The 19,043-nt window shown below is 42.8% G+C and overlaps 2 protein-coding genes across 4 annotated transcripts; both read left to right on the top strand.

The window, feature by feature from the left end:
• The first annotated feature begins 11,065 nt into the window (after positions 1 to 11,065).
• Positions 11,066 to 13,649, top strand: snapc5 (small nuclear RNA activating complex, polypeptide 5). Its single transcript, XM_069162649.1, has 4 exons — positions 11,066 to 11,222; positions 11,620 to 11,741; positions 11,828 to 11,908; positions 12,979 to 13,649. The coding sequence occupies exons 2-4, from the start codon at positions 11,652 to 11,654 to the stop codon at positions 13,165 to 13,167; spliced, it is 360 nt and encodes a 119-aa protein (XP_069018750.1). The 5' UTR covers positions 11,066 to 11,222; positions 11,620 to 11,651; the 3' UTR covers positions 13,168 to 13,649.
• Positions 13,650 to 15,942: 2,293 nt separating this feature from the next.
• On the top strand, positions 15,943 to 19,027 carry lctlb (lactase-like b). 3 transcript variants are annotated; one of them, XM_069162646.1, is made up of 9 exons: positions 15,943 to 16,032; positions 16,155 to 16,250; positions 16,339 to 16,393; positions 16,469 to 16,630; positions 16,704 to 16,984; positions 17,110 to 17,236; positions 17,342 to 17,541; positions 17,690 to 17,753; positions 18,912 to 19,027. In XM_069162646.1, the coding sequence occupies exons 1-9, from the start codon at positions 15,943 to 15,945 to the stop codon at positions 19,025 to 19,027; spliced, it is 1,191 nt and encodes a 396-aa protein (XP_069018747.1). The 3 variants fall into 3 exon arrangements, with proteins under 3 accessions (XP_069018747.1, XP_069018748.1, XP_069018749.1); XM_069162647.1 differs by lacking the exons at positions 17,342 to 17,541; positions 17,690 to 17,753; XM_069162648.1 differs by lacking the exons at positions 16,155 to 16,250; positions 17,342 to 17,541; positions 17,690 to 17,753.
• Positions 19,028 to 19,043: the final 16 nt, after the last annotated feature.

Consider the following 19,043-nt stretch of genomic DNA (forward strand, 5'->3'; position numbering starts at 1 on the left):
CCCCTGCACTGAAACTATTGCCTGTATGAGAACTGAGTGAGTGCTGCAGCCTACAAGTTTCCATGCATGGTAGGCAGTGAAAGGAGAGCTTAATACGTTTTTAGCCTACCTAGTTTCACAACTATTACCGAGGACAGCCACAGCATTCAATCTGATTATGTGATTCAGTAGATCCGACCGCCTCACAACATCATTGTCTATTTCCTAAATCAAACATTCCGAAATTTTAACTTCCATCAGTGAACAAAATGACATGATGGAAAGATGAACTCAGGAGTGCACAAGCTGTCTGAATGTGTTTCAGATTTACAGGAAATCCTGTGTTTGCATGGCGTCTCATCGTAGAGGTGTTTCCAGGTACTGCTGAAGGGGTTTCCTCTCATTTCATCCCCCGAAACCTTTCAGCTAACACCTGAGCTGTCATGGGTGAACAACATTAACCGAATGTCTGGCACGCTACCTTCAACACAGATATATCTTGATTGTTGAAATGCATACATAGTGAGAAGCAGTGTTAAATAATGCCAGTGGCAGCCAGAAAAGTACCATATAAATAAAGATTATTATTGTTGTTGCTATTATTAGAATCAGCATATTATTATTAGGAAAATACCATTTAACAGTACATTTTTGTCCATATTCTATTTAAGGTCAAACGTCTGGGACAAAATATACTGAAATCTCTGTAAATAATGCAAAATACATCTTTTGATCAATAAAACTTTGGCACATGCTTTCTATTTGTATCTATGACCATCATCGTTTACAAACCTGCTGTAAAAGGCTCACCCTGTCTGATAAACAGTGCCCTCTGCTGTTTAAACCCTGAACTGTCCATCCATTCGTTTTCTACAACGCTTCAACTTTTGAGCATCAAGGGAAATGAAGTGTATCCCAGCATGCATTGGGGGAGCCCTCCAAACAAGACAACAGTTTTTCAACATGAACTAAAAGAAATTCACATGCTTGAACAAGCTTTGAAGTAAGTAAGCCCACAAGAAAGAGAAGGAAAAGCAGTGTGGAAATATATTTCTGCAAACTAACAAAATAAGCCTGTAAAATAATATCATATTTGTTGAAAAGGTTGCCTATAATCGCTGAGAAAATGAACACCTAAAATGCTTTTAAGCTTGTCATTATAAACCTAAAAGGCTGTTCACAATTTGTCCTCCATATTGAATATCTAGTGATTAATTACATTTCTGGGAATGGAAAAGAACAGAATGCCCTGAAAATACAACAAGTCTATTCTTCTTACCAAGGAAACCCACTTTATCATTATGTCTCATCAATCACAGCATCCAAGTGCAGCGGTCAGAACTGACCACTGGAGATCTTTATGACAGCTACTTTGTCTTTCCTTACAGGCAGAACAAATTCTTTGGCAAACAGACACAGAATACACAAAATATATGCTTACACGTGTCATCTTAGTATAAATTAGTCTTTTTTATTTTGGTCTGAACTGCGGCAAGACATATGAATTGCAACAATAAAGAGTGGTGGTCCTGCATCAAGAGTCAGTCCCAAACTGGGGAAAAGGAGATTTCATCCAGCGTCTCTGCGCAGGGCTCCAACAATAACACCTCCCCTCTGAAAGGAAATTCCTCTGCCTCCTCTGCTCTCGGCTGGAACATACAGCTCTCCTAATCCTGCTCTGATAATGAGGTCATTTCACACTTTAATTCTCTCCCTTCTTTTTTTTCATTTTCACAAATTAAAATCTGGCACTGCCCGTTTACAGGAACAAAACTTTGTGAGTGATGTCTAATTTTAGTAAAATACTTTCTGTGTAAAACAATAAAGGATTTAATATAATCCGATACAATGGCAAATTTCCACTTGGGACTCTTTGATCCTTGTTTAGTAGTGTTTCTGCAGCTAAGATCACAGGCTTTCGTTGAGGTGGGAGTGCAGGCAAAGGAGGTGGTAAGCAATGGAACAGACAAGAGATGTTGTTGAGAGCTATGCCCTGCCAAAACCAACTCCGATCACTGCTCTGAAACCATCTGATCACAGGAGCAGCCCGTCTGGCCTTAACTGGAGGTGACAGTGTGTCTGGGAGACACGTTACAAGTCAGAGGAAATTGGAGATAAACAGATAAAAGAATGTGATCTCCGCTGGATGTAGCGAGGCACAGGGGGCAGGAAATAAACCTGTATTTAAGCTGATTACCCGAGTAGAGTCCCAGCCCCTTTCAGCAGCTCTGTACTGCCTGGCCTCACTACTGCCAATGCTGTTAATTAGAGATTTGGTAAGGGGAAAAAAGGCAGCCTTGTCAGACTTGCAGGAGTGTTAGTGATGGCTGGCTGGAGTGGGACATGCAGAGCTCTTAATTGGGTCTGTATGCTGTATCGGTGGCTGGCTGGAGCGCTGGTGATGATTGCTGTGAGCAGGTGGCCACGGTGGCAGCTCCACGCAGGCCGTCCCAGGCCAGCCTGTCTGTTCTTGTCAGGACCTGGAACACTGAGCAGACAGCTCCTGAGCCCCACACTCATTACGCCAAGTTGCCCACCCTGTTGCCTAGCAACACCCTCACAGCCCCTCCACAACACTTCCTCCATGGCCCCACAATGTAACCCGCAGTTGTGGAGCACGACTTCCTCACAGTGCAGCTATGGGGGGGGGGGATGAGCACACTGCTACTCCTCGGTGTCCTCCTTAAATACAACATATCGTAAAATGCCAACCATTAAATCATCTTTTCCTGTTGCAACCAGTAACATGCGCATTACTACAACTATAGATGATGAGACCTGCAAACACGCTGCTTTATTAAGGCCTCCCTAAGAGTGTATTTCATTTGTAACCATTATTGCCTTCAATACAGTAGCTGATGCAAATAAAAAAAAAGGCATTAATGAGCTAATCAGCCAGTCAACCAGTCTCTTTCCTTCAGAAGAATGTGTCTGGATTCTACTCAGACAGCCTCGGACCCACCACAGCCGGTCATAAATGGTACTTGCGATTACAATCAGCTCCCTAATAGTACTTGAAACACACGAGCAACACAAATGCAGACATGCACATGTGCAAAATTCCAGACACGCACAGGAGTAGTTAAGATCCTGGATGCATTCTAGCTAAATCTGCTGCCGTCTTTTTCTGGCAGTAGTTTTCGTTTGCAGCAGAGTGTAGCATGACAAGGAATGGAGGGAGAGGGGTTCACATTTACGCAACCCATTGCTTGTGACTTCAATTGCAATCCAGCAACCTAATCCAACACTGGGGAGAGACAAATCCAGCAATCTAGAAATCAGTGTTCACAGACCGACGTTGTTCTTCCAAAAAGCCCTCACGCCAATGTGAAAGTTGCAGAGAACTTTATGAACTTTTGAACGATACAACAAACTTTACGGGGAAATCTTAAAACTTCAGTATTGCATCGAGGCAGAACATTTCCGCTGCAGCATTTCTGTTCTCTTTGTGTTACCAAATGCCATCAGTTCAATGGGGAAATCTGAGTCCCGGGAGGATCTGGCGTTTCTTTTGCTGCGGTTAGATTACTTTGGACAGTAGTCAGCCAAAGTTTCATGATTCAATGGAACTTTGATGAACGCTACAAATGAAGTGTAAAAGAATCAATCATGTCAGGATTTGACTGGACGGACTTCGGAGAAGGGCATGTGGAACACTGCCTGCCTGGAAAATGACAGGAAACAGTAGAATGACATCAGTTATGGCACAGTGCAAGGCCTGTTTAATGAAATGGAGAAATCAATGGGCTTCTATAACGCCTTTTATAACATGGAGCACACCTCGAGACTCCAGTTGTGAATTAAAAAAAGGACATATTTCAAGCAACCACTGAAGAAATTGGAGCAGAATTGGAATCCAATCAAAACCAACATCACCCCCTAATATGCAGTGACTAATCTGGCAGTAATAAATGTTATTTTCACTTCTCTCTTCTCAAAGAGTTACAGCTTGAAACTACAACGAAACCGACTTCCAAGGTATTTTTTGTGCTCCGCCGAGGATCTGTATTATTGAAGCCGATTTAACGCAGTCAACAGCCCACTGAATGACATACAGACCTGTGAGTGTTCTGAAAGCAAGCTGGTGTGAAAAAAAAAAAAAGGTCAATATAAAATGATATCCCCAACCTAGAGGTTCTCTCTAACATAATCTAAACCAGGACTTGTCCACACTCTGTGGTGCTGTTCCACTTCACCGTGCCAAGAAGCCCACAGCATGCGAAAACTGAAAACCCAAAGGGCGATCGTTTGTCACGGGCGGTTCGCATGTCTGGAATGTCTCAGTTTGTGCACTCAGAATATCAAACAAGATGGGTGGTGTTCCTAGAGATCAGGGAGGCTCGCATGTCGGCCGATCAAAGTGACCGGGTTGGGGGTGGGGGGGTATGTCCCGACAACGTTCACACGCAGCTGCGTCCTTCCTGGGGTTGCGCTTGGGCTGCGGGTGCTAGACCTCACCGTGGAAGTGCTTGTAAATAAATGGTTTTGTCACCGTGTTCACACATTCCTCCAACCGCTGGCCCCGTCAGCCTTATGCCTCCTTTTACTGCAGGCTGCCATCCTCACAGCTGACTGCTGACATCGCCTCACTGCAAACACTTGGACCTCCCAGTGGGAAATTAAATGATACGCGCCAAGACCATCATTTAGGTGTCATCAAAAAAAAAAAAAAAAGGCTTAAAATGATCTCGACTGAAAGAGAAGTAAGACGCAAAAGTTAAGAACCATTTTTGTGACGGTTCCCTCGACTTATTATTTTTAACAGTGGTGTTGAAAAAATGTACACTGAAATACTCCTCACTACCCTGTGGTGGACCAACCACGGGGACTGCTGACAGTTACAAAACCTAACTTTGGCACTCGTGCACTTAAATTTCTTGTCATTTATCAGCATACATTTATAGATATATCAAACATATGCATGGATGAAATTACATATATTTGCATTAAGTTTATAACAGATGATATACTGTATTGGTCATGCTGAAGATTGTACACTTTGGTTTTTGTGCAGATTAAACAAACGAGATGCAACGTGTTGCTGAATGACGGCTTTACGTTTCTGATAAACTTGCTCTTTTCGCCGTTTCCACTCTTCATGCTAAGATACGCTCAGGAGATCGAGAGAGTGAGCAAGAATGAAAGAAAGGGAAAGGAAAGGGGAAAATGTCATTAATCACACCACAGTGTGTGGGTCTGGTGGAGGTGTTCTTGAGTTCTGGGTTTGTTTGTCGGTCTCGAGAGAAAGGCCAGTGGAACAGGAATGCTGTTTTTGGGTGGTCAATTAGTTTACAAATTTCAGCTGTGACGGAGGCCTTCTCCTCAGCCCCCCGGCCACAAAACTCCCTCCTGCCATTGCTGACCAAACCACATCATATCAGGGCCTAAAGCTCATGTCGTGATCTGAGGAATTCCCCCGGCCGCAACAGAAAGAAGCTCACTCCGTTTAGCCCGACCTGAATCAACAGCCTTTTACTGTGGTTACACTGGATTGTCTTACATCCAGGATCTGCCAGCCCCCTTTTTTTTCAGTTCCATGTGCCCAACATACTTCTGAGCAACCAGACCTCCACCGCTCTGTTTTTTCACTTGCCGGGGATCACAGTACGTTGCACATCCTTTCCAATTTGACTGAATGTAGTTATACCTCTCTGGACAGATCAGCTTAGCTATAAAAGCCAAACAAAAGCCGCATAAGCCGACTGAAATCAAATCTGATCTCGGAATAAACATGTTTTCCTGAGCTTGTCAGCAATGGGGCAGTCAACCAACTGTCTCCTGGAAAGGAAACGCTTCAGATAATAAAATGCTGACTGCAACAATGATCAGGTTTTCCAGAAGGACGAGGGAGTAAAGCTTGACTTACACTACACTCGGCTGACAAATGAAGACACCGAGCTACGCACGCGTCCAAGCGACGATGGACACAAACCACACTGTGGATCAAACCACACCGCGGATCAAACCACACCGCAGATCAAACCACACCGCGGATCAAACCACACCGCGGATCAAACCACACCGCGGATCAAACCACACCGCGAATCAAACCACACCGCGGATGTTAATCTGGTGATTAACAGTGTTATCAATCATCCTCTGTGATTCAGTGACAGAGCGCCCACAGGGAGGTAGCTGACTTAGTCTGAAAGGTTTCAATGTGCAAAGAACTAAAGCGAATCAGACCATTATTCTACATCTTCACTTACTGCTACTCACTACTGTGATTACATCTCATGAAATATGAACATTGATTTCCTACTTCTGGCACATACACATGTTAGCGTGCTCGTGGTTACAGGCATTTTTTTTTTTTAACCATGTAATGATGTAACGTGACTTTATGCACACATGGATCTGTGTCAGTGCACTTACGCCATCCACTTATTCACCACCGCAGTATGCATCCATATCTCGGACTCGGTGTACGTGCAGAAGATCGTGCTGATTACAATGAATGCACTCTGATACGCTTGTGCGTGCCAAATTCGCATGAGAGTTATGTGTGTGGGAGTTCAGGACAGGAAATGTAAAGGTTTAGGTAGTTCCTTGGAAACAAAGGCTTCTGCATCTCCACGTGAACCCTTTCCTTTTATAGGGGCCCCGGGCTTGTGTCCGCATCGCTGTAACGCTGAAGAGGAAACGTCCCAGAGCTGCCACCCCCAGTTTTCCCTGCACCTTCGCAGCCAAACTCCACCGTGTGACTCATATTTCTACTCGCAGCAATGCTTCTCTTCAATCAAGTCCGGATTTTTATTTCATTTATTAGCCCGAGTGTTTTGGATCGAGTATATTTCTAACTGCCCCTCTGGGATTTTCAGCCGAGCATGAGACTCAATGGGAATGACAACAGACCATTAAAATGTGTTTACTGCTGAAAGACATCAGGCACTCCTCTCTCCCTGAGAATAATATTATGATACCGATTAAAATGGGAAATGAGACTTCATGAGGAGAAAAAAAAAAAAATCTCTTTAATGAAGAAAACCGTTTGTGGTTTATTTGTCAATAAGGCCTACATTTTTCTGTTTTTGATAAATGACGAATTTGAAAATCTAAATCTTGGCATTATTATTCTTAAGGTTTGATGGTTAATTTGTCCTCTTCCGCATACAACTGCAGTGATGCGTTTCAGATCAGATGGATCAGCTGCAGAGTCTCCTCCTCCTCCTCCTTCTCCTCCTCCTCAACATCATCATCATCATAATCTCTTCTTGATCCCAGCTCCTCAGAGCAGAAATAAAAGCTTTGAAACGGCCCTCGTGATGGAGGACCAGAATGATTTCAGGGTGAAGTCAGGAGCTGAGAGAATCGGCATGCACCTTCTCTTTTTTTTTTTACTGCCCCAATTGAAAATTGAGTCACAATTTCCTCATGGCACCGTTCAAAGGTCACCGCCCTCCTCTTTGTCTTTCTTTCTCGGTTCCCCGCCCCTTTCCTCCTCTCCCTTTCGGAAGGCCCCTCATCCGAAACACCCCGCGTTGCATTCCACAGACGGCGGGGAGCACCTTCAAACACCGCAGGAGCGCAGCAGACCGCCACTGGCGGCGGCATGCACGGAGACTGAGCCTCAGCTGCCACCGGGCCTCAGCGCTACGCTCGAGCCCTGCCAAGGAGGGCTATGCCTGGGGAGAAACTGCAAATGTAGCTGCAATACAGTCTGCGTGATGACAAGAAGAAAACAACTGTGTTTCTCAAGGAGCGGAGTGATAACTTGTCCAGCATTAGCCACCTCCGAGCTGCTGAAACCGGCTCCGAGTAAAAACCGTCGTGCCACCCTGGGGCCTCTCAGTCTTGTGTCCTGGGAGGCTGGCAGCTGCAGATATTGGGGCGCATGCCTCGGAGCACCTTTTCATCTGACCCCCCCCCCAAATCCTTGAGGCCGCTACTGCACTGACACTGAGCTCCAATTCCAGCCTCCCAAGGCTTCATATGTGCTTGGCTCGCAAAACAATAATGTTCTCGTACATGGTCACAAAGCACAACACGGCAAACTTAAAGCTCACTGCGATGAACAGCCAATTGATCCAATCAAGTTCATTTCGATCTTGACTAAACCCTCGCAGTTTTCTCTCAGTGGCTGCAAAACGGTGAAAGAAAAAAATATATATATATAGCAGAGCTGACTTATTTCATTACACAGAACATGACACGCGGTGTGTTTTGGAAACACCTGGTGAATAATATCGGCATAGTTTTACAGCAGGCTCGACTGTTGTGTCGAATTGAAGGGCATGAAGCCATTGACTTTGTTACTTTAATTAGTCTTAAATCTAAGGTACTGAATGCCTTCTTTACATTTCAGGTATGTAATTCAAGCATAATATCACTGTAGACTGCAATGGTAAAAAAAAAAAAAAAAAGCTGTTCATGTGTTGTTTAGTCAGCACAGAGCCATGTTGTCAGATGTACTTATTTTCAAACCGACATGAGAGACACATGAACAGCCGGCTGTCACTGCCTTACCTGTGCTGCTGTGTTATCTTGGAGAGCTGTGGGGTCCTCAGCGACGGCCCAGCGTGGCTCTGGATAGCTGCCGCTTCCAACCTGGAGCAGACACAACACACAGTGAAGCTACAGACACAAAAGTCCACGCAGCAGCTCATTTTACGGAAGATCTATAAATTAAAAAAAAATTAAATAATAAAAAAAATAGGAATATTGTCTAAATGTTAAATCCTACAGAGGCATGTGGATTCACAGAAAGGATACCCATAAAGATAAATCACACAAGTGCTGTCTATAAGTGAGCTACATCCCATCCTGATTAAATACTAAACAGAACATGATTTGACTATTTTCTGGACACCATAAAGTTCATGTTTAGGAAGTAAATGGAAATGTGTTATGGTTAGGGGATATTTATTTTTATAAATCTGTTGTCTATAAGATGTCATCACATTTTTAAGGATCTTGTACTTTTAAGTATATAAATTAAATATTAGTGCAGCACAGTAGTGTAGTATGTCCACATACATATATAGTGTGTGACGCACAACAAATCTTGTACCTGTACATTAATTTTGCCATCTGTACGATGAACAATCAAGAATGAAAAAAGTTCTATAATGTACAATAATTTGATCATGTCGTGACACTTAGTGTTAGTAGTTGTAAGTCATGGCTTATTTTAATTAATTTTCAGATACAATTAAGAAAATATGGATGATGCATCTGTGTTTATATATCTATTCTCATATATTGTCCCTCCAGCCAATCATGCTTACTGTGATGATGAGCGTGACTCATAAGTACAGCTGTCATTCACTTAGTTGTCACTCATGTGAAGAGCGTTTGCGCAGGAGATAATTTACTGCTCCATCAACGTAAGTCCATTTTATTTGTTCTCATGGTTGTGACTCACAAGTAGCAATTTGCCTCAAAATGCGATTATTTGAAGCCTCTGCTGTGATACTTTAACATTTCCTGTCTGACAGTGCTGCCTGGCATCAGACACCGAGTTCCTAAACCCTGTCATGGTGGTTCCCTCACCATCCCTGCCCCTACAACTCCAACAATGTAAAGCCTCAAAATAAATGGAGAAAGGCAAAAACCCAGGAAATGTGAGGAACCAGCATCCCACAGACAACAGTCCTGTTTTCGTGTGTGTGTGTGTGTGTGTGTGTATGTGTGTGTGTGTGTGTGTGTGTGTGTGTGTGTGTGTGTGTGTGTGTGTGTGTGTGTGTGTGAACAGAGACAGGTATGTCTCTCCTTTTGGCTGGGCTCCATTGTTAGGCTCCAGTCGTGCCGGCGTGCTGTGATTATCAATGCACACATCTGGATGGACTTAGTCAAGAAATCCTATAAAGGACCTAATGGGCTCTTCAAACATTTCTGAGGACTGATTAAGAGCCGTTTCAGATCTTGTTCACATCAATGACTTCCACCTGTGATTTATTTAGGTTTTCACTGAATTCGTTATCTACTTTACGTGCTTCCTTTCAGGGTAAAAGGGGGCTTGGGGGATTTAGACTGGGAGACTTGCATGTTTTGCAGATAATGGCAACACTGCTGCATATTTGTTGATGGGGCAGGTCAGACACTTGGATAAACATGGAGGCCTGAACATACATGGAAATCCTGGGTGCTCTGTACCATGACAGTAATCCAAGCTTCCCGAACATGCACGAAAATGCTTAAAACTTTGACATATATTGTCATAAATCTGGTTTTCTGGCAAATTGTATTCCTAAAACAGGTTTGGAAACCCTTAAGTATTGCTCCTTGTACAATAAAACTATTATTTGGAGTCACGCCAGCATGAAAGGCAAATTACATCGTGCATATTAGTCTGGTGAAGTTGCAAGCAGGCCTCACTTTTAAGGCCTGTTTGTCTTCCACCAGTGTGACCCTTGTGTTTTATAAGGCAGACTAACACCGTGAACTACATTTGCTACAAATTAGGCTTCCTGGCGCCGTAAAGTTGACACCTGCCACTTCAAAACTTTCTTTGCAAAGGAGGACGGCCATTGACAACCCTCTACAAGAAACACTTGCATTGATACACGTTAATTAACTAGGTTAGCTAACCCATGACCACCTATCCAAACCCAAACTTCAGGTGCTGTGGTTTGTTACCAAATTTAATTTAGCTGCTTGACAGACATTGCAAAAAAAAACACTGCAGGGTTTTCTTGCCATCTAAAAATATTCATTTGGCTAAAAGAATGTTCGAACAGTGTCACTTTGGTAAAAAAAAAAAAAGAATCAAACAAACTAATTTGGGTCAAAGAAAGATCAAACTATCTGATTTTCACTCCAAATGACAGGGCATCAAATACTACCGCTACGCCACACGATGGCGCCGCATTCAACGCACCGCCTCAACTAATGCTGCCTTCTAGTACTTATTATAAAGTCGTATTTTGGAGTTCTAAGGGAGTCTGTTTGATTATTTTCATAAATTAAATATTTTAGTGTCTTCTAACAATAAATAAATGTGTCAGTTTTAGTTGTTCCAGAACCACATGTTTCTAGTACTGTAGCTAGGGAACCTGTGAGAGTTCCGTGTTTCACATGCTGTTCCGTCACAAGAGCAGAACGTAAACTCTCCGCCGGCACTTGAAAGCACACTGAGACCGGATATGACCGCAGAACCGTCGCCACAGGAACCAAACTTTAGCTCGTAGCCGTAGCTGTAGCACAACAACTCGACTGTCAGGATACCAAATAAAAGCTCCCGGAGACACCTTATCCTGCGTATCACGCTGGTATGGAGCTGTAGGCAGAATTTATAAACAGAGGTAATAGTCTCAAACTGAGTTTTTGTCCTGCATGTGGGGAAATAATCTGTAATTTCGGGGCTACCGCCTAATTGTTTTCGTAGCAGCTAACTAGCAATAACAACCCAATCTGTGGGACATTTTTTTTTAATTTGACACACGTTGTACCGCTGCGGACATTAGTTACTGATCTGTTCGTAATCAGAAAGTTTTAAATGCACAACTATACCGAACTATTAATGCTTATTTTGGCCGTCTAAGAGTGTCTGCTGAAACACGCTCGACTGGCGTACTTAGGGGACTAAATTCAACGAGTTTAATGAAGATGCTCCACAAAGACACCCCCATCCCTGTAATCAGGGAAAGGGAAACGGTAAATAAACATGGCACTCTACCCTTGACTTCTCTTCTCCCTCAGTGTTGAGGAATGGTCTGACTGCTGTAGGAAACATGCACAGCCGATTGCAGGAGTTGAAGAAGGAAGAGGAGACTCTCCTCAAAATCAAAGTCATGCTGCAAGACCAACTGAACAGGCTGAAGGTGAGTCCCGAGAGTAACACGAGTGTGCAAGTGGTTTTGTGTGCAAACCTTTGGTTTATATGTCGTGTGTCCGTTCTGTATTTCAGTTTGAAGAAGGGGCCTTGAAGTCTATTATTAATGCCCAAACAGAAGAAGGAGCCTCTCAGCGCTCGTCCCCAGAAACTGAGGTAATAAATCCCTGTGAGCATCAGGACACGACCCTGACAGCTGCTCAGAGGTCTCTTATCGGTCATATTAACACATCCTGAATAACGGTTTGTTTTATACCTGGATAACCTCGCCGACTTCATTTAGATGCACAGAAAATCAGGTCACCTTGCGTGACGAGGCGAACCCAGGAAATTGGTTCATTCATTTATGTGTCGCAGTAAATCTAATTACCTTAAAAGCCCCCGGTTTCCTGGAAGAGAGCTAAAGTATATGTTGCCAAGTAGTCGTGTTTCTCCAGCAGTAGTTTTGCTAAATTATCGGAGTTATTTTTAATCTCCGAACCTGTCGTTCCAGTGCAATGTAAAGGCACTGACCGACTCTGCTTTTGTTTTCATTACTTGTTTTCGTGCAGTAACACACTGCATGTAAGCCTCTTTAGAAACCTGTGTGTTTCTGTAATTCAGAAACTGAATTAGATGATGCGATTAAATAGAATTTATATGTTGTTTACTACACTGAACATCTGTTGCTCACGTAATTCTGTCCAGACAACTGTGGCATATTTTCATCATCGTCATTTCTCATCAGGATCAGATACACTTCTTCTTCACAATGCTTATGCTCGACAGAGCAGCGTTCCCTGAAACATAAACATTGTGTATGCACATGATCATGATTGAACTGTATTTCAAACATGTCTGCTGCATGTGTTGGCTAACACTGATGGTTAAATTACCACTAATTCCTTAATAACCAGTTATCCCTGAGAGGCATTTACATGTGCACAGTCAGAAGGTGCAACTACAAGAGATATATAGGAGCTTATTGTTAAAGAAAGAAAAAAAAAAGCCACTAAAACAGCTCACAGAAACATATTGCTACATTTGAACAAGATTTGAACAAACTGTGAGGAGATCCTGGTCTGTCTTGAGCTCAACACTTGAGCTTTGTTTTCTGTCGTATTCACACTAATGTATAATCATATTTTATGCAGTTTGTCTCTTGTTCTCAAGCTGGTTTTAAAATGGTCTTGTATGCTCAGTTTGTGCTTTTTAACCTTTTTAATATTTGTTTTTAATCCTTTCAGGTTCACATTAATCTCGATGATGAGAGCGAGATCAATCAAACCAAACTCCTACTGAATGCCGCCGTAGATTACGATATGGAAGAGGAGGAGGACGATGAGGAAGACGAAGAGGATGACGATGATGATCTAGAAGATGACAACGAGCTGGAGCTTGTGCCTGAGGAGGATGAGGACGAAGATGATTACTAAAGGTTCATGGGGTGTCAGTATTTGCACCACTGAAGACGAACGTGAACCAAGTGGAAACGGAGAGCTGTTTATTTGTTCACCTGTTTTGTATTATCAGTTTAGAAGTTTAATTTATTTGAATGAAGTGAGTAACAGTTTCAGTGTAATGATGTGTGGTGCTAGCAATATCCTCTCCTTTGCCTTATTTAAGGCATGTCATCGGGATTTACCACCATAGTAGTCATGTGTCAAACTCTGTGAGAAATGTCTCACGGGAATGGTGTAAGGCAGTGTTCTTAGAGGCTTATACTGTAGCTTAATAGACATGTTGTGCATTTGGGAGGACGTGAAGGAGAGCAGCATTTCATTTGAGGACAAAAAAATCAGATGCAGAGATGTGACTGTTGATTAAAAAAAATGTATGGCTGGGCCATATAAGAAGATGTATGCATTATGTGAGGGATGATAATTGTAAGCACAAAATAAATGTTTTGCATACGTTTCACCTGACTGATTATTAATATGTACACTTCTAATGTTAAGACGGCATGCTTCACAGCACGCAGCCATGCATGTTTACTTCTGGGCAATGGGAGGAAAAGAAAATGATCTTCCCAAATACTGGACTGAGGTGATATCTGTGTTAAATTATTGTCCTAACCTGACCCAGGCAAACGGGTAATGCAGTGCAAACACTTTTCCACCAGAAAACCATTCAGCATTTTCTAAACAGTTAAAACAATACAGTGAGCCTCACAATAAGGCCAGCTTTCACACTGACAGCAGGGACAGCTCTGGAGAAGGGTGGTGCTACCACAGGGAATGCACAATAGAGAGTGCACCGATAGATATATACAGCTTTCTACGTGGTCTGCTGTTCCAGGAGGGCTGCACGGACTTGGGCTCAGCACACGGGCCTGCTGCAAATGCATTCTTCATAAGGTTTTCAGGTAATTGGCCACAAACGGTTATGAATTTTACAGAAGGGATTTAAAAATGATTTGCGAGAGAACAACTGAAAAATGCTCAAGTAAGAAAATACTATTTTGGGTAAACAGCATGGCTAGAAGTGTGTAAAATGTATATATATATATATATTTGCAGGCATATTATAGTTTTCAGGTTATATATTTATGCTCTTACCATTATTGTTTGATTTAAAATGTACACACTTAACATGCAAAGTCTTCTATTTTCTATAATGTTATAATACTATGCGCCCCACTGATTACCACTGGTTATATCAGACTGAAATGTGATATGATACACCTGGAATGGACATTTTTCACAGGGAATTTTCTTTTAAGTTGTAAACAACTAAAAATATAAATGGCATAAATATACTTACAATTGTCAAGTGACGAGGTTCTCATATTCATATCGGTCTGTTTGTGTGACAGGGTTCATCCATTGTCATGTGCACTGTAAATATATCAACCTCTCTAACATTAGCTTTGCTTACAGAGGTGAAACCATCGTTTGTATGGGATCTGTCTGCCTCAGCGAGATGAGCTCACACTTCATTGAGTTTGAAAAGGGGCATTTGACTTTGCATTAGGGACGTGGGACCCCCCCCCCCCCCCCATAGTCCATCACATTGGATGGTTCCAGACTGCTTGATGACAGTGTATTGTGATTATATTAAGTTTTCTTCTAATACAAAATTCAATTTTTTTTTTTAATTTTTTTTTTTGGAAAGATAGGTTTGCTCGCATTTATTAGCTCTAAACCTGTTTGATTGAGTGTGGCTGCGGTTCTTGTGTGTGTGTTCAGACATCAGTGAGGGACTGGAGCAGAAGGAGACCGTGACTGTGCTGCAGGCTCAGGAGTACCATGCTTCCCCGCTGTGCAGCGAGCGTGTGCCATGTGCTTGTGTTGGTGCTGTGTCTGTCTGCGGCTGAGGACTACGACTGGACAAAGAACGACCACGGCTCCTTCTATTATGGCACTTTTCCAGCTGGTACACACAATTTGTTCTTTAGTTCAGTGGGATGAATGCACTTTTAATGCTTTTATATCGAGTAGCAGTATTTGTTGTACTTTAAGCGCTGCTGGTCATGTAACTCAGAGTTGAGGGATTATTGCCAATGTTGTATTTTTTTTTTTTAGGATTTTCGTGGGGTGCCGGAAGTTCAGCCTATCAAACAGAAGGAGCCTGGGACAAAGATGGAAAAGGACTGAGCATCTGGGACGTGTTCAGCCATAAGAAAGGCAGAATCCAACTAAATGACACTGGTGACTCTTCCTGTGAGGGCTACTACAAAGTCAAGGTGGGGTGATCAGGTGTGATGCGTCCTGAGAGAGAGAGAGAGAGAACAGCGGTTGGGTCGGGGCAGAGAGAAAGCTCAATATTTCACTCCACTGTGTGTGGACATGTGTTTTGCACAGGATGATGTTTCTCTGATGAAGGAGCTGAAGCTTAACCACTATCGCTTCTCCATCTCGTGGCCCAGACTCATCCCCACTGGTGTAAAGTGTGAGTGGCTGCTGTTAATTCAAGCCTTTTGGAGCTGAACTGTCACACGTGATTTCATTTATTAAGCGTTATCTGCACTCTAAAACCATTTTCAGCTGACCATATCAACGAAAAGGGAATACAGTACTACAATCAACTGATTGACCACCTACTGGAGAACAAAATCACTCCCATTGTCACTCTGTATCACTGGGATCTTCCGCAGGTTGGTATGCAGAATGTATAAACCATCCCCAACTTTAACCCCGATACCTTTTATAGGTCTTTCTTTGCTTTTCTAGGTCTTACAAGAGAAATATGGTGGATGGCAGAATATAAGCATGGTCAATCATTTCAATGAATTTGCTAACCTGTGCTTTGAAAGATTTGGCAACAGAATAAAATACTGGATCACTTTCAACAATCCATGGGTATGTCCTCAATAAATATCCAATACTTCCCTGTGTACAATTTTAAACATATAGTTAGTACAAACATATTCCAGTCTCCACCTGTACTGAAAGTTATATATATTGTCTTTAATGCACTGCAGTCTATGGCAGTTGAAGGCTATGAGACAGGTGAACACGCTCCTGGACTGAGGCTGCAAGGAACAGGAGCATACAGAGCTGCACATCACATTATTAAGGTATGACACTGCAATACATATTCAAAACCACATTAAATTGGTGAACACTTTGAACTAAAATGTAAATCTGTCTCTTTTTTTTTCATAGGCACATGCTAAAGTATGGCACACTTATGATACACAGTGGAGGGGAAAACAAAAAGGTAAATGAGATTAAAGTTGGGAAATGAACACGCGATGTGTCTGTGAGTGTTGAGAGTAGTTGTTCAAACCTGCAGGTCTGGTTGGCATTTCTCTGTCGGGGGACTGGGGAGAGCCCGTGGACATCAGCAACCAGAAAGACATTGAAGCAGCTGAGCGATATGTCCAGTTCTACCTGGGCTGGTTTGCCACACCTGTCTTTCATGGGGACTACCCTCAAGTAATGAAAGACTTTATTGGTAAGTTAAATTGTAAACATTTAATCCCGAAGGGCTGTCGTCATTGGGGAATTAACCGTTCTCCACTCTTCAGGAAGGAAGAGTGTCCAACAGGGCCTCGGGACGTCTCGACTGCCCACATTTTCACCCCAAGAAAAGAGCTACATAAAGGGGACCTGCGACTTCCTCGGCATCGGCCATTTCACCACCCGCTACATCACCCAAAAGAACCACCCGTCAGGCCGCAGCAGCAGCAGCAGCTACTTCAGTGACCGTGACCTGGCTGAGCTGGTTGACCCGCGGTGGCCGGACCCTGGATCAGAGTGGCTCTACTCTGTGCCCTGGGGTTTCAGACGCCTGCTCAATTTTGTTAAGGTGACACAGCCGAGCGCACTTGCTGCCATTTGTGCTCCACCTGAAATGATCGTGACACGCTGCAACTGCAACCGCGAGTTTAACAGCAACTCATTGCACACCATATTGATTTGTCCCCCATCTAGACTCAGTATGGAAACCCAATGATTTATGTGACGGAGAACGGAGTCTCTGAGAAGATGTTGTGCACAGAGCTGTGTGATGACTGGAGGATACAGTATTACAAAGACTACATCAATGAGATGCTAAAAGGTGAATGTGCTCACAAGTATTGTACGAAAAATGAAATGAAAAGGCATTCAAAAATCTGATCACATCTCTGCAGATTTGAAGCTCTCTGTTCTCTGTGTCGCTCAGCTATCAAAGATGGCGTCAACGTGAGGGGCTACACTGCCTGGTCCCTGCTGGACAAGTTTGAGTGGGATGAAGGGTACTCGGAGAGATTTGGCTTGTACTTTGTGGACTTCAGGAACAAGAACAAGCCTCGCTATCCCAAAGCCTCTGTTCAGTTCTACAAACGCATCATCAGCTCCAATGGATTTCCCAATCAAAGAGAGGTGAGAGACAAAGACCTGCCTCGCTGAAGGGGTTTTAATTGGGCATTTACAGATGTGCAGGTACCCACATTTACTTTTAACGAAGACGTTCAGGTGTTGGTTTAAGCTGCACTGTGCCCCCATGTGACCGTGTTGTGAACCTCCACAGGTTGAAAACTGGAGGAGGAAGGCTGTTGAGACCTGCTCTTCTAGCAACCAGCTCCTAGCTGCAGGTCAGTTTGTCCAGAACATCCCCGATCATGTTTGTCAGTGATAAGAGGTGAACAACTAGCTGGGGTAAACAAATAAAGATTCTGAGCCAAATATTATAAAAAAAATAAATTACAAAAAACAGTCAATGCAAAAATAATGATTATAATTTGACTTGACTATGTGTTTCTGTCCTTCAAGCACCACAGAACACACAAATTATTAGTTGTAAGAAGAACAGCGGAAATACAAAACCTGATTACAGAATATCTGAGATATCTTCTTTGTTTGCCCCTCCAGCTAGAAGAAAATCCAAGGAACATGCAGCAATGCCAAAGGTTTGGCCAGTGCATGATGAAGTTTAGAACTTAAGGGTACATGTCTCCTATTGATGTGATTTATTTGTTTTGTTGCTTTGTGATTGTGTGGTTTCAAAACTGACTAACAGCGTTAGGCCTCTGCAGTTCATCACTAACGCCCGCTTTCAAAACAAGCTGGTACTCCTCATAGACCGTGTAAAACAACTTCTTCATTCATCTGAAGTTTTACCAGCGTGCTTAAATCTAATTTGCAAGAACAGCCCTTCTGATTTCACAGCAGCTTCAACAAAAACTCAATAAGCATAAAGCACATCAGTGGACTTTTGCTCACAGGGTATTTCACAAAGCAGGCTTATAAATGGAACCAGAAAATATTATACCAGTGAAAAATGTCTGTAATATATGTCAATTGAATTTAGAAATCAAAACTTCAACATGAGGTTCTGCCACACATGTTGATGGCTGGTAATAATAAATACATTTTCAGAAGATTGGATTTTTATATTCATCTAGCTTTTGCTACAACTGCTGCTTTCTGAAATATTCCCCAGTAGTTGCATGCAGTTCTCAAAGGGTTAAAGTGCCGTTCATCAACTCTGAGTACTTTCTCTTCTTTTATTAGAGGAACAGCGGAGTACTGCTGCCAATATTCTAAGACTTATACATGGTAAGGAATTCCTCGTGCTCACTATGAATCAGATAAAATATGATTTAAGGAAAAATATTAACCCTTTGAGTGCTGTGCTTGAGCATCATTACTCGCTTCACAAGCAGTGTCTGGACCATACAGCAATGTTAGTGAATTTTTTAATGAGAGTGTCCATGTGTGTGTGTGTGTGTGTGTGTGTGTTTGTTTTGCAGACCCTTTGACCAGCCACATGGAGATGGTAACTGAAATCGTTGTTCCCACTGTGTGCACACTCTCTATTTTGCTCAGTGCCATCTTTCTCATGTTCCTGCTGCGGAGGCGGAACTAGAAAGTGTGACTGTTTA

This window comes from Embiotoca jacksoni, unplaced genomic scaffold, assembly GCF_022577435.1.
Source record: "Embiotoca jacksoni isolate LCO1_2020_lvr unplaced genomic scaffold, fEmbJac1.0.p SCAF_3, whole genome shotgun sequence".
NCBI lineage: Eukaryota > Metazoa > Chordata > Actinopteri > Embiotocidae > Embiotoca > Embiotoca jacksoni.